The 15,049-nt window shown below is 37.9% G+C and overlaps 1 protein-coding gene across 1 annotated transcript in view; it reads left to right on the top strand.

The window, feature by feature from the left end:
- The window catches only part of RAB10 (RAB10, member RAS oncogene family), a 65,086-nt gene extending 53,697 nt beyond the window's left edge, over positions 1-11,389 (top strand). Inside the window, exons 3-6 of the mRNA XM_055399355.2 lie at positions 2,314-2,452; positions 6,751-6,840; positions 7,142-7,243; positions 8,876-11,389. Of these exons, the coding sequence (XP_055255330.1) occupies positions 2,314-2,452; positions 6,751-6,840; positions 7,142-7,243; positions 8,876-8,959 (415 nt within the window). The 3' untranslated portion in view covers positions 8,960-11,389. The remainder of the gene's footprint in view (positions 1-2,313; positions 2,453-6,750; positions 6,841-7,141; positions 7,244-8,875) is intronic.
- Positions 11,390-15,049: the final 3,660 nt, after the last annotated feature.

Genomic DNA, 15,049 nt, shown 5'->3' on the forward strand with positions numbered 1-15,049 from the left:
TATGAGACTTTGAGAAGAAAACATAGAAAATCTTTGGGAACTAAGATTAGGTGAAGAGTAGATACAGCACTATAAACCGCCATCCGTAAAGATTTAAAAATTAATAAATTGGACTTCAACAAAATTAAAAAATTTTGGTCTACCAAAGACCCTGTCAAAAGAATGAAAAAACTAGTTATAGACCTGAAGAAAATAATTCTAAATCAAATACCTGACAAAGGACTTTTATGTAAAAAGAACTCTCAACACTCAGTAGTTTAAAAAGAAGAAAGAAATAGGCAAACCATCCAATTAGAAGACACACAGAAAACACAAACTCACATTTTACTGGAGAGGATATATGTATGACAAATAATTACATGAAAAAATATAACATCGATTAGTCATCAGTTCAGTCATGTCCAACTTTTTGCAACCCCATGGACTGCAGCACGCCAGGCTTCCCTGTCCATCCCAACTCCCAGAGCTTGCTCAGTCTCATGTCCATCGAGTCGATGATGCCATCCAACCATCTCATCCTCTGTCATCCCCTTCTTCTCCCGTCTTCAATCATTCCTAGCATCAGGGTCTTTTCCAATGAGTCAGTTTTTTGCATCAGGTGGCCAAAGTATTGGAGTTTCAGCTACAGCATCAGTCCTTCCGATGAATATTCAGGACTCATTTCCTTGAGGATTGACTGGTTGGATAGGGAAATACAAATTAAATTGATGATATCACTGCATGCCCTATTAGAACAACTAAAATAAAATATAGTGAGATCACCAAATGCTGAAGAAGATGCAAAGAAGCTAGGTCTCCTACATTGCTAGTGGGAATGTAAAGTAGCACAGCCACTTTAGAAAAGTTTGGCAGTTTCTTATAAAGTTAAACCCATCCTTATCATCTGACTCAGAAGTAATATTCCTGAATGTTCATCCCAGAGAAGTGAGAACTTATGAACTTACAAATGAATATTCGTATCAACTTTATTTGTAATAGCCCAAAACTAGAACAACCCAAATGTCCTTCCATGGGCAAGTGATTAAACAAATTGTGAAACTTCCATACAATGGTATACTACCCAGTAATAAAATGAAACAGACTAGTATTAAATGCAACAACTTGGATAAATCTCAAGGGCATTATGCTGGAAAAAGTAAATAACTATTTGAAAAAGTTGCATTCAAACCAACACAACATTGTAATTTTCTTCCGATTAAAAAAAAAAAAGATTGTTTTATATGACATTCTAGAAATGGCGAAATTACAGAAAATAGAAAGCAAATTATTGTCTAGGGTATAGGGGCTGTAGGAAGTGGAGGAGTGAGTGATAGAACAGTTTCCTGCTTTCTTTGTGGTGACTACACAAATCTATATGCCATGAAATTGCAGAGACCAAAATTTATGTATGTGTATACACAAGTGCATATAAAAAAGTAAACTCTAAGGTTTTATAGATTGTGCCAATGTCAATTTGTACTATGATGTAAGATGTTACCATTTGGGAAAGCTGGATGAAGGCTATACAGGACCTCTTTGTACTGTTTTCTGAAATATCCTGTGAGGCTATAGTTATATTAAAACAAAACTTAAAAAAAAAAAAAATTTGCTGGGAAGGGAAACAAATGCAGTGTTAGTTGGAGGGATGTGGAATTGGAAGTGAGGTTTTTTTTTTTGTTCGTTTGAAGTTTGCTTTTTTAAGAAAAGATAGGGGAGACCTTAACATGTATATATGTTAATTATAATCCATAAAAAGAAGAAACTGGTGATGAAAATGAGGGGAAAATTACAGGAATAGAATTTCTTAAATCTTTGGTTTGAAGGCATTGAAAAATACTACTATTTACATATTTTTGTCTTGTTATTTATAAATGAGATTATCTATACAACTTTTGTAAATGATTCTCAAGATAAATATGGCTCTAATATGGTATATTCCTTTAATGTTCTAAAAATGCTACACGCTTTTGTATTACATTATAGAACTAGATCACGAAATAAATGGAATTCCTACAGATTTTACAGTTGGCTGGTATTCATTTTTAAGTAACTTTAAGAATTTTATGTGTCACGTTATACTGTTTTCCCTTTCAGATTTTCATTCAGTATTGGTAGGTTTTTAATTTCCTTAGACTAGTCAGTATTTATACGTATATATGTTTATGAATAACCTTGTTTACCATTTAAGAGTTAAATAAGTGGTGGTTTGCTTGTGTTTTGTGTCACATAGTGGATTTTAATCTCTTTTTACTAAACTAGTCTACTGTTTTGCCCTTCAACTAGAACATAGTAATATCAAAATGCTCAGTACAAATTATTGGCTGTTTATTTCAGGGATACAGCAGGCCAGGAGCGATTTCACACCATCACAACCTCCTACTACAGAGGAGCAATGGGTATCATGCTAGTATATGACATCACCAATGGTAAAAGCTTTGAAAACATCAGCAAGTGGCTTAGAAACATAGATGAGGTAAGACCTAGAAATTGTATAAACTCTAAATACACATTTGTGTCCTTGGTTAAGAACAAATATTCCTGTTGATCTTTAGCATATAGTGTTTGCTATCATTATTGTTGAATATTTTTACTTGTTATATGGTAATTTTTTTTTTGCCTACCCTTTTCTTAAAAGTTTGGGTAGATCTGTTTTGAACCCCATCAAGGGCAGTTAACAAATTACCCAAAATTACTCTATACAAGATGGCCCCAGATGGAAGCTACCAGTGGTTTTACTTCTCTAAGTGAATTCTTTCTTGGTGAATTCTTTTTGAATGAATGAATTACATTTTCAGTAATAATTTTTAAAACATATTTTTGGAAATTACCTGGTGGTCCAGGGGTTAGGACTGGCACTTTCACTGTCATGGTCCAGATTTAATCACTTGTCAGGGAACAAAGATGCCACAAATGTGCGGTGCAGCCAAAAATAAGTAAGTATTTTTAAGTTATGGAAGTACCATATCCCTTTTAGACATTTTGAAAGATCCAGACTACTAATAAGATAAAAACCTAACCAAGAAAATAGTGCTGTATCAATTCATGTGAAGATGTCAGGGTTTTTTTTTTTTATGTTAGTCTATATTTATTTTTGTAATATAAATGATATATTGTGTGTCTGCACACACACACATGGAGGGGTAATAAAATTTTTAACCATGCAGTTATCGTCCCAGGAGATTGTTATGAGACTATTCCATATATGACACAAATCTCTTCCCTAATAACAACAGTTGTGGCGGTTTAGTCGCTAAGTTGTGTCCGACTTGCAACCCATAGACAGTAACCCTCCAGGCTCCTCTGTCCATGAGATTTTACAGGCAAGAATACTGGAGTGGGTTGCTGTTTCCTTCTCCAGGGAGGATAGTTTTTACACAGTAAAGTTGTGTGTTGAAGCATGTTTGTTTTCTGTGCTACAGCATGGGTAGCTTTTTGTTGAAATTATTTTCATGTCTTGTTGCTGTCTTCTATGCTTTGAATTCTGTCAAGACTGACTCTTGGGAAATCTCTGGCAGTCCAGTGGTTAGGACTTCTCATTTCCACTGCAGGGGTCTCAGGTTCCATCCCTGGTTGGGGAGCTAAGATCCCATCATGGCAAAAGAAAAAAAAGACTAACTCTCTAAAGCAGGTTTTGGCTGGAAACATAAAGACCAAGTCTTTAATCCAGTATTAGACCCAAGGTGATAATACTTAAGTAGTTCAGTTGGTCACTGAGTCGTGTCCAAATCTATGTGACCCCATTGGACTGCAGCACGCCAGGCTTCCCTGTCCATCACCAATTCCTGGAGCTTACTCAGACTCATGTCCATAGAGTCAGTGATGCCATCCAACCATCTCATCTTTTGTTGTCCTCTTCTCTTCCCACCTTCAATGTTTCCCACCATCAGGGTCTTTTCCAGTGAATCAGTTCTTCGCATCAGGTGGCCAAAGTATTGGAGTTTCAGCTTCAGCATCAGTCCTTCCAATGAATATTCAGGACTGATTTCTTGTAGGATAGACTGACTGGATCTCCTTGCAGTCCAAGGGACTGTCAAGAGTCTTCTCCAACACCACAGTTCAAAAGCATCAATTCTTTGGCTCTCAGCTTTCTTTATAGTCTAACTCTCACATCCATACATGACTACTGGAAAAACTATAGCCTTGACTAGACGGACCTTTGTCAGCAAAGTAATGTCTCTGATTTTTAATATGCTGTCTAGGTTGGTCATAACTTTTCTTCCAAGGAGCAAGTGTCTTTTAATTTCATGGCTGCTGTCACTATCTGCAGTGATTTTGGAGCCCAAAAAAATAAAGTCTGTCACTGTTTCCATTGTTTCCCCATCTATTTCCCATGAAGTGATAGGACCAGATGTCATGATCTTAGTTTTCTGAATGTTGAGTTTTAAGCCATCTTTTTCACTCTCCTCTTTCACTTTCATCAAGAGACTCTTTAGTTCTTTTATGCTTTCTGCCATAAGGGTGGTGTCATCTGCATGTCTGAGGTTATTGATGTTTCTCCCAGCAATCTTGATTCCAGCTTGTGCTTCATCCAGCCCAGCATTTCTCATGATGTACTCTGCATATAAGTTAAATAAGCAGGGTGACAATATAGCAGCCTTGACATACTCCTTTCCCGATTTCAGTTTCTCAATTTCAGTCACCTTTTCCATTGCTATAAGAAGTCTGTTGATATTTAGTAGCCCATTAATGACATAGATTTTGAAACAAAAAGCCTTCATTTTTAAGTTTCTTTTGTGGACGGTGACTGCAGCCATGAAATCAGTAGACAGTTGCTTCTTGGCAAAAAAGCAGAGACATTACTCTGCCTACAAAGGTCCATATAGTCAAGGCTATGGTCTTCCCAGTGGTCACTATGGTTGTGAGAGCTGGACTTTAAAGAAGGCAGAATTCCAAAGAATTGATGCCTTTGAACTGTGGTGCTGGAGAAGACTCCTGAAAGTCCCTTGGAGAGCAAGGAGATCAAACCATTCAGTCTTAAGGGAGATCAACCCTGAATATTCCCTGGAAAGACTGATGCTGAAGCCCCAGATTTTGGTCATCTGATGTGAACAGACAACTCATTGGAAAAGTCCCTGATGCTGGGAAAGATCGAGGGCAGAAGGAGAAGAGGGAATCAGAGGATGAGATGGCTGGACGGCATCACTAATGCAATGAGCATGAACTTGGGCAAACTCTGGAAGATGGTGAGGGACAGGGAGGCCTGGCATGCTGCCGTCCATGGGTTACAGAGAGTCGGACACAACTGGGCGACTGCTCAACAACAATCAAAAGCCTTTATTTCATAGTTGAGCCAAGTAATATGTGTAGTAAGAGCAATTTATATAGAGAGAGTATATATTGTTGTTCCAACAACTGAATTCCAATTCTGTGACATCAGGTAGATATCCTACAATTTAATCCTATTTTGACACTGAACTACCCAGTCTCAGTGTCACTATCAGCCAAATGACAAGGCAACCCAGGGGATGTGAAAAATCCCTCACATTGTGCATCTCTGGCCTAATGTACATTTCCCTGAATATTCCTGTAGCCACACAGTTGTGTGCTCTGAATACAAACAGTTTTTAATTTTGATGAAGTGCAGTTTTTTTCTCTTTTGTTGCCTATGCTTTTGGTGTCATATCTGAAAAATCACTGCCACATCCAAGGTCATGAAACTTTTCCCCTGTTTTCTTCTAAGAGTTCAGTAGTTTTAGATCTTGGATCCATTTTTTAGTTCATTTTTGGGTATAAGTTAAAGATCCAACTTCATTCTTTTACACGTTGATATGTGGTATTTCTAACACTATTTCTTGAGAAGACTGTCTTTTCCCTCATTTAATGATCTTGGCACTCTTGTCAAAAATCATTTGATGGTGTACACAATAGTTCATTTCTGGTCTGTCTGTTGTGTTCCTTTGCCCATGTCTGTTATACCAGGAGCATACTGTAGTGATTACTACAACTTTGCAGTAAGGTTTGAAATAAGGAAATAAGTATGAATCTTGCAATTTTATACTACTTTTCAGGATTGTTTTGACTGTTCAGGATCCCTTGAAATTCCACTTGAATTTTAGGATGGATTTTTTTATTTGTGTAAAAGGTGTCATTAGGATTTCAATGGTGCAGCATTTGTTTTTATCTGATTTCTGTGCATGGCTTCCCCAGCATTGTGACTTTGAGACTTTAAGAGTGCTATAGAATTTTTAATCAAGGCTTCTTGTAGGGTCATACACACATTATCTAAATCATGATCCAGCTTGGATTTACATTATGTATAGGAAGTTCCGTTTGTCCTCTTTTGCATATTTTATACACGTCCTCTGTTGTTGAGAATGTTTCTAGACAGTAGACAGTCTCCTATAGGGGAAAATAATAATTTGACCAAGAATATGTCTTAGAAATTATATTTATCTTTCTGGGTAATTTAAGAATTTGTGTTGTCTTCTAGCATGTGGTTTTGAGATCACTGGGCTTTCCTGGTGGTTCACATGGTAAAGAATCTGCCTGAAATATGGGAGACCTGGGTTCAGTCCTTGGGTCAGGAAGATCTCCTGGAGAAGGGAATGGCTGCCCACTCCAGTATTCTTGCCTGGAGAATTCCATGGACAGAGAAGGCCCTGCAAGCTACAGTCCATGGGGTCACAGAGAGTCACATGACTGAGCGACAAGATCACTGCTTTGAAACTTTCAGACTATAGAAATGACACCATAAAGTGAGAAAAATAAAGTCATTTTTGTTAAGCCACAGTTTCATGATAGTGTGTGAACTAAACTTTTATTTCATTTTAGCATGCCAATGAAGATGTGGAAAGGATGTTACTAGGAAACAAGTGTGATATGGATGATAAAAGAGTTGTACCTAAAGGAAAAGGAGAACAGGTAAAAAGCTCTGAGTGAGACATCTTTGTGAAGATGATGTTGCATTTATTTTTACAGTAGAGGTAATGGAATGCTATTTATATCCTTTAAAAAAATGCTGTTGAAAATGATAGCTTATCCTTTGAGTTTATTTTTTATATGTTTTATAAGGAGCTTGAACCCATTAAAATAATTGTTCATTTTAGATAACCTAGTTGAGACTGCTACCTTAAGAATAATATTATTGTTTCCTTTAGGAAGCTGAAGTCATCAGTTGATAACCTGTACTTGATAATTTTGTGATATTTTACTTCTTTTTTAGATTGCAAGAGAGCATGGTATTAGATTTTTTGAGACTAGTGCAAAAGCAAATATAAACATCGAAAAGGCATTTCTCACATTAGCTGAAGATATCCTTCGAAAGGTAAATTTCTTTTCTGTTTTTTTACTGCTAAGGTGTTGGGTGTCACCAGTTGAACATTTTCCTGTTTTCTAAAGTACTAGATTTACATACAAAAATTGGATTTGAGTACATTTGGATGGGTACATGTACCCATCACCAGAGAGAAGAAAGGATGTGAAAGGAGCAGAGAACAGTATAGAAATCTCAGTCTCTAATTCCCAATTTCATACTCCTTTTTGCAGCTTTTTGTTTGGTCCATGGTGTTGTGGCTTTTTTTGATTAATTTCTCTTATATAACCTTCGCCTTCCCATAAATAATTTTTAAAAATTCAAGAGGTGAATCTATTCTGTACTTAATTGCTGCAGAATCCCTATTCTTTTATATAGTCATTTCTTAGATGTGCCAGTGAAGGGGATGTATATACTGTATACTGAACAGAGTAAGTCTATATCCAAATTGAAAGCAGGAGGAGGAGGAGACAACAGAGGATGAGATGCTTGAATGGCATCACTGACTTGATGGACATGAGTTTGAGCAAGTTCTGGGACTTGGTGATGAACAGTGAAGCCTGGCATGCTGCAGTCCATGGGGTTGCAAAGAGTCAGACATGACTGAGTAACTGAACTGAACTGATACCCAAATTTCATTTACCCAATCATTTCAACCTGTGAGTTTAAAAAGAAAATGCTGAAAATTGATCTCAGGGAATTCATTTTACCTCACAGTTAGTTTCTGGGTTTAATTTGTGAATTGCATAAGTTGCCAGTACAAATAACTTGGAGAAAAATTGGGAAATCAGATATTCATATTTTCCCTCAAATGACTAGTTAAAATACACAGGTATGATGTGAGTCCTGAATTCTCTATTAGTCTTCCGGTATATTTAAATGCACATAAAATAGAGAAAATCTGATACAGTCCTGAAGGAGAAAGCAAACATTATGTAGGAGGAAAGGAGAAAATTTAATTGCTTCTGGTAACCTTTCTGTTTTTGTACTTGAAATATCAATATCTACCTCCACCCCAAATAAAATTATTCATAAACCCACCACCTAAGGGTTGCTACTGTTAAGATTTTGGCATCTCTTATTTTGATCTTTTCCTATATCGGCCTTTAGCATGAATTATTCAACTTTGCATTCTGCCCCACTGTATTTCCTTCATTTAATGTTAGTGTATCATCATAAAATTGCCTTTTTAAAGCAACGCTATGGTAATACAAGCTCCAGTCTCAAAAGGCAAAACGAAACAGAAAAGGGCTATTTCACTTCTCTGAAGACATGATACAGCATTAGTTTCAGCATATGCATGAAATATGCATGTGCATGGTTTGTTTTTTTTTTAAATACTAAGTACTCAGGTCTAAGATATAACATACCACTCCTCACAAGAGGTAAGGCGAAGGAGATTTCAGAAGTTCTAAAAAGGGAAGCCAGGAGGCCTGTGGACATTTCACAGTTGGAAGAAGACAAAATGAAGGTCAAAAACAAAACTTCCATTTCTTTACTTTGCATGGAGGAGAAAACGTACCTCATGTGACTTAATTGCATTTTGTTACATAAATTAACATTTATGGGAATACTTCTGTTGAATCTTGGTATATCCATGGCAGTGTTTTTTCACGGGTTGCTTTCCTTGTGTGTTTGTTGCAGACCCCTGTAAAAGAGCCCAACAGTGAAAACGTAGATATCAGCAGTGGAGGAGGTGTGACAGGCTGGAAGAGCAAATGTTGCTGAGCGCTCTGCTGTTCCATCAGTTGCCATCCACCACCCTGTTTTCTCTTCTTGCTGCAAAATAAACCACTCTGTCCCATTTTTAACTCTTAAACAGATATTTTCGTTCCTCATCTTAACTCTCTAGTCCACCTGTTTTGTTGTTTCATCTGTGACTGCTTGCTGACTTTATAATTTTCCTCAAACAAAAAATGTATAGAAGAATCATGTCTGTGAGTTCATTTTTAAATGTACTTGCTCAGCTCACCACTGCATTTCAGTTGTATTATAGTCCAATTCTTATCAACATTAAAACCTATAGCAATCATTTCAACTCTATTCTGCAAATTGTATAAGAATAAAAGTTAGAATTAACAATTTTATTTTGTACAACAGTGGAATTTTCTGTCATGGATAATGTGCTTGAGTCCCTATAATCTATAGACATGTGATAGCAAAAGAAAAAAGCCAGGAAAACATTCATTTTCGCCTTGAATATGTAAATGGGGTTAATTTTGTCCTGTGCCTTATGTGGAAAGGAACTTCTTTGGTTTTTTCCTTTTTTTTTTTTGTTTTGGTGGAAGCATGTGCAGGAGACATATCATCGAAACATAAAGCATTAAAATGTTTGTGGTTTGCTTGGCTGTAATTTTCAAAGTAGTTAATTGAGGACAAAGGATAATACAGAAATGATAGCTTTGGTTTGCTGAGTCATTTTAAGTGGCCTTGATATTTAAAACTATTCCTGCCACCAGTTCTTTTCCTTGGCCACTTTTTCCTTGTGTCTCTTCCTGCATGCTGCTTTATTTGCTTTTTCCCCACCACCCTGTGGTATGAGTTATTTAAAAATGAAAGGGGTAAACTAGTGGGTTTGTGGAGTTTAACATAAAGCACTGATTTAACTTGCTAAGTAAACTGAAAGATAAATCCTAACTGCCTACTATCGAATGTCAGTTAACCGTTTCCTCACCTCATTTTCTCACTCCCTTAAAGCTTCTGTCCCGGATTCCTTCATTTGCCGTTGACTTCATGTTGCTCTTCTCTTTCCCGCTTTGTTCCCTTCCTGTCTCTCTCCATTGAGTTTATGAAATGGAAGAGTTAATTGCATGCACTCGTGTTTGGAGGGTGTTGTGGTTTGTCTTTCTAACTAAGTGTGTAGCCTATTCACTTTCCTAGAATAAATATCTTAACCTAAATTTGAATAGTCTCCATTTTGGCAACTCCTCTAGCAGTTTGGTAGCCCAAAATTGTTTTAAAAAGGTGGGAAGGAGGAGTGAAATTTATTAACATGTTTGCCAAATATATTGAGATTTGGCCTATGAAGAACACTTTTTCAGTGTTAAGTTGTCTTTACCTTAAGATTTAGAAGTACTTTAGGCTGTTACTGATTTTAAGTCCTATCTTCACATCCCTTTGGGAAACTTGTATTACCCTGGATTTGAAATAAAGAACAACAAAGGCTTTTCATGTAAAGATAAGAAACTCTAGGCTCTCTCTTGCCCTGCCATTTTTTCCCCTTCATTTTTCTAGTTTTGCTTCACTGCTTATCATTAGGGTAGGGTAAGTTTGCTATGCTGCTAGCATCCTAAGATGATACCTTTGTTGAAATAATTGTGAATAGCATGATTCATTTCTAGCAGAGGCTGAGTTTAGGACAGCAGCTTCCATTGAAAAGTCTTTCTGTGTCGTGGATAGCATTTTAATGACCTCTTGGCTCATGTAAACAACATAGGGACATATCTGCTATGAACATCCATGAATTTTCAGATAGTGCCCTAAAAATGATTTTATATGCCTCACTGGTGGTTAGATTTTCCCCTCACTTGACTTTATCATTGTTTACTACTAGAAAAAGCAGCATTGCCAAATAATCCCTAATTTTCCACTAAAAATAATAATGAAATGATGTTAAGCTTCTCAAAAGTTTTAGGTTAAACCTATTGTTGTTAGATTAATTTTTAATGTGTTTGTTGTTTTTCTTTATCTGGAATATGGCAGTAGCTTTTTTACTTTTAACCCTCTTGAATCCTTACTCAATTCAGTGACTTAAGGTTTGAGAGCTAAACACTGGGATTTTTGGGTAACAGACTGACAGTTTTGTTGTTTGCAATAAATTATAATCGGCATTGTACATAGAAAGGATATGGCTACCTTTTGTTAAATCTGCACTTTCTAAATATCAAAAAAAAAAGGGAAATGGAGTATAAATCAATTTTTGTATAACCTGTTTGAAACCTGAGTTTTAATTTGCTTAATAATAGGGCTTTGCCCCTTTTTCTGTAAGTCTCTTGGGATCCTGTGTAGAAGCTGTTCTCATTAAACACCAAACAGTTAAGTCCATTCTCTGGTACTAGCTACAAATTCGGTTTCATATTCTACTTAACAATTTAAATAAACTGAAATATTTCTAGATGGTCTACTTATGTTCATATAAAAACAAAACTTGATTTCCAACTGCGTGACTTGGTTTTCATTTATTTATGGAGTCTAAGATGGAAGATTCCTTCTGAAAATAGTGCAATAGCAAACTGGATATTAGAGGAACAGAAATAGAGGGGGATAACTTTTCAACTAGGGAAAGCTGGGAAGGCAATTTCAAGAGCTATTGTTGGAAGAAACTGCATTTTAAAAGCAGAATCATGCTGGCGTCAAGAGAGAGAACACACAACTGTAGTCACTTGCCAGCCAACACTACTAGAATGTGCCAACTACAACTGAAGTCAGCTGACTACTCAGGGGCACCAAGGTAAGGCTACCATGCTGAGGAGAAATTCTTGTTTTAGCAGTGACTATCCTCTTACCTGAAACATGTAAAGTGTTTCCCACTTTTTTGGTTAACCATAAGAAACAACTTTGGCTTTTTTATATGTAGTATCTGTGAGAGAAATGTTTGATCCTCTATTGAGGCCTTATTAGTCAATAAATAAGGGTACACATTTGTTGACAAGATTATCTCTGCTGGAAGGACATAGCAGAGGTTTTCTTATAATTGTAGTTTTTGGAAGGATCACCTAGAGTGATTTTAAATGCTTCCCTGTTTACCTCTCATCAACACAGAATTTTATGTCTTAAGGTGGAGCCTATGATTGTGCCTTTGAGATTGGTATGGCGAAAGGACACAATAGCCTCTGCTGTTAGGTTTACCTTGTAGTGTAGAAAGCAGAAGGAATTAGTAACCAGGCAAACGTATACAAGAGCCAAATAGTTGTGGTTTTAAGTGCTGTGTTAATAGAAGATCAGATTCAGTTGGTGAGAATAGTTGGGATGGTTTTTGAAGGAGGCGGCACTTGAGTTGGGTTCTTAGATATGTGGATTGAATGAATGAACTAAGGGGAGGGTAAGAAGGGATCACAAGCAAATTAGAAGCACGCTTTGCTTGTGTGAGAAACCAGAAATCCAACTGGACAGTGTGTTAGGCGATGGGGAGTCCGCATGAGCCCTGCAGTGTGTTTGAGGGCTGGAAGCAGAGGAAGGAGGATTCTAGAGGTCAGATACAAGGTTGCTATTTTAGTTCAAATGATGGCAGAGGGCAGGCTTAATGTACAGGGGATTACCTGAAGGAGTATTTCTTGCCTACTAGGAAATGGACTAGGTATCTGTGGCACTGTTTTAAGTTCTTTCGGTTGTCATCTACAGCCTGGTGAAGTAGTACCCACTTTACAAAATAAACTTTTAGGTTAAGTGATGTGCTTAAGGTTGCACAGTCACTTGGTGCTGGAATCGAATTTTGAAACCAAGCTGTGGCCCTGTCACTTTCATCTTCACCATATCACAGTTTCTCAGGATAAGGTCCTAAGCTTAGTTGTTGCACTGATTATAATAGGGGTAATAAATATATGCTAGAGCCAGCACAAAGAATGCCAGAGTGTAGCTTTAATCTTATCGAGTTAATGTAGCCATTTAGCCCGACCTTGGTCCCTCTCACAAAGAACAATGCCCTTGAAAAGTGCTTAGATCAGTTTCCTGCTTTTCTTCTTTAAAACCTGTATCACCCCTTATTACCAGCTTGTCTGTTTTGTTTCCTCCTACTTCACACCACTTCTTGGCTGGAAGTAAATAATAATGTAGTTGCTTTTCACAGTTATCTTAATTGGCTTTCTGGGGCAGTGTACTTTGAAGAGGACTTCTGTTACTTATTAATGGCTGCAGCAGTGAATAGTAGTAATGAAGTAAGTCAAAATATAGGGGAGGAAGGAAAAGGCAGCTGGGTATAGTTTATGTCAATCTCCTAGGTTGATATGAGATCAGTATGGCTCCCTAAGATTAAGAGCCACATAGGGGATATGAGTGCTCCAAGTGTAAGTGTTTTGGTGGGACATTGAAGTCCTAAACTTCCAGCACCAAGACAAAAAGGTGGTGTGTTCCTGCTGCACTTAGTTAAGGAGAGAATAACAGGAAGGAAAGAAAATCTGTAGCACAGAACTCAGGAACTTCTAACATTAAATGTCATTGAACTACAAAGTGAAAAAGGCTCTAATGCAAGTTAAGAGAAACCCAGACATTTATGTATCTTCTGACCAAGAACACAATACTTCCTATGCTATGGCCATGTCCTGCAGCCCCCACCCCCCAATCAAATCAGTCTGATCAAACTTACCTAGATCTGACTACCAATTTTATAGGAATTCTGACAGGAATATATTAAATTATATCAATCAATAAAATCCAGACTGGTAAATTTTACAGGACAACTGATCCAGTCTCAAGTTTCACTGAGCGGGAGAGAGAGATGGCAAGTTAACAAAAGATGGAAAGGAAGAACAAGCAGAACTAAACCATAATGTGTTTAGGAAGTACAGACATAAGGAGTATTAAGGAAATGACTACTCTAAAAGGCAGGGGTATTCTTAAGGTTGGTTGGTTTAGTCGCTAAGTCATGGAGTTAAAAATTGTGGGGGCACACAACAGGGTTTGGGGGACAGCAAAATCGTATCTTGGTCATGAATGTTTACAAGGGTGTTCGCCTTAATACATATCTACATGTTTGTCAACGTGGGTTTTAAATTTTGTATTTGCCTATAAAAGGTGCTGTGTGTGTTTAAAATGGTACACAGTCTGCAGGAACAAGAACCAGTTTGAGAGGCTGTGCAGCCAAGACCAACACTCAAATCGGGCTTAGCAGAATTGGTCTGCCAAGGTGCTACAGTGCCTGCTGCTCAGTATTGTACTCCGAGAGCTGTCACTGAAACTACAGCTGCCACCAATGCAAAATCTTTGCTCATTTTAGCCTCTGTTTCTTTGTTTCCGCAGCTTTTGCGGCAAAGCCTGGGTTGGTTGATGGAACCCAAATTCCAGGCAAGTCGGGGGAAGGGAGTGTCTCTTGTCTTCAGCTTCCAGAGTGGGTGTGGTTTAGTCGCTCCGTCGTGTCCAACTCTTACGACCCCGTGGGCTGTAGCCTGCCAGGCTCCTCTGTCCATGGGATTCTTGAGGCAAGAATACTGGAGTGTGTTGCCATTTCCTTCTCCAGCAGATCTTGCCTACCCAGGAATCAAACCCGGGCAGGTCTCCCAAATTGCATTGCTTAACCTACTGACTGAGCTATAAGGGTGGGCTCTAACAAGATCTTAAGAGGGGGATTTGGGTGCTGGATGGGCAAAAAGAATGATAAATGCCCCGTTTCGGTGCCATTCAAACTTTACTACACATTAGAATATGGGGGGAGTGCTATTAAAAACACCGATGCCAAGGTTTTACCCTAAGCCAATTAACACAAGATTTAACCGGTGAGACTGACTGATACTGTTTTTTTGTTTGACTTCCTGTGTGATTGCACGATGCGGCCAAGTTCATGAACCAACCAGTGCCTACACCTTTACAAAGTGTGGTCTTCAGGTCAGCCACCTTGGAATCACCTGGGAGCTTGTTAGAAATTCAGACTCTCAGTTCCAGGTGCGCACACACACACCTCACACACTGGCTATACTGAGTTAGCATCTGCTTTGAAATAGCCCTCATGCACATACCAGTTTTAGAAGGGCTGTTCTTCCAAGGCCAGTTCAAGTCACACCAGTAAGGCTATTCCCTAGTCTAGAGCAGGGAAGTGACCACCCACTTCTCCTTTCTGTAGCACTTTTGAGTTACATTTCCCTTGGACGTGTACTGCAGACTTCCTTG

This window comes from Moschus berezovskii, chromosome 11 (assembly GCF_049115385.1).
Source record: "Moschus berezovskii isolate FMDL1 chromosome 11, NW_MosBer_1.0, whole genome shotgun sequence".
Taxonomy (NCBI): domain Eukaryota; kingdom Metazoa; phylum Chordata; class Mammalia; order Artiodactyla; family Moschidae; genus Moschus; species Moschus berezovskii.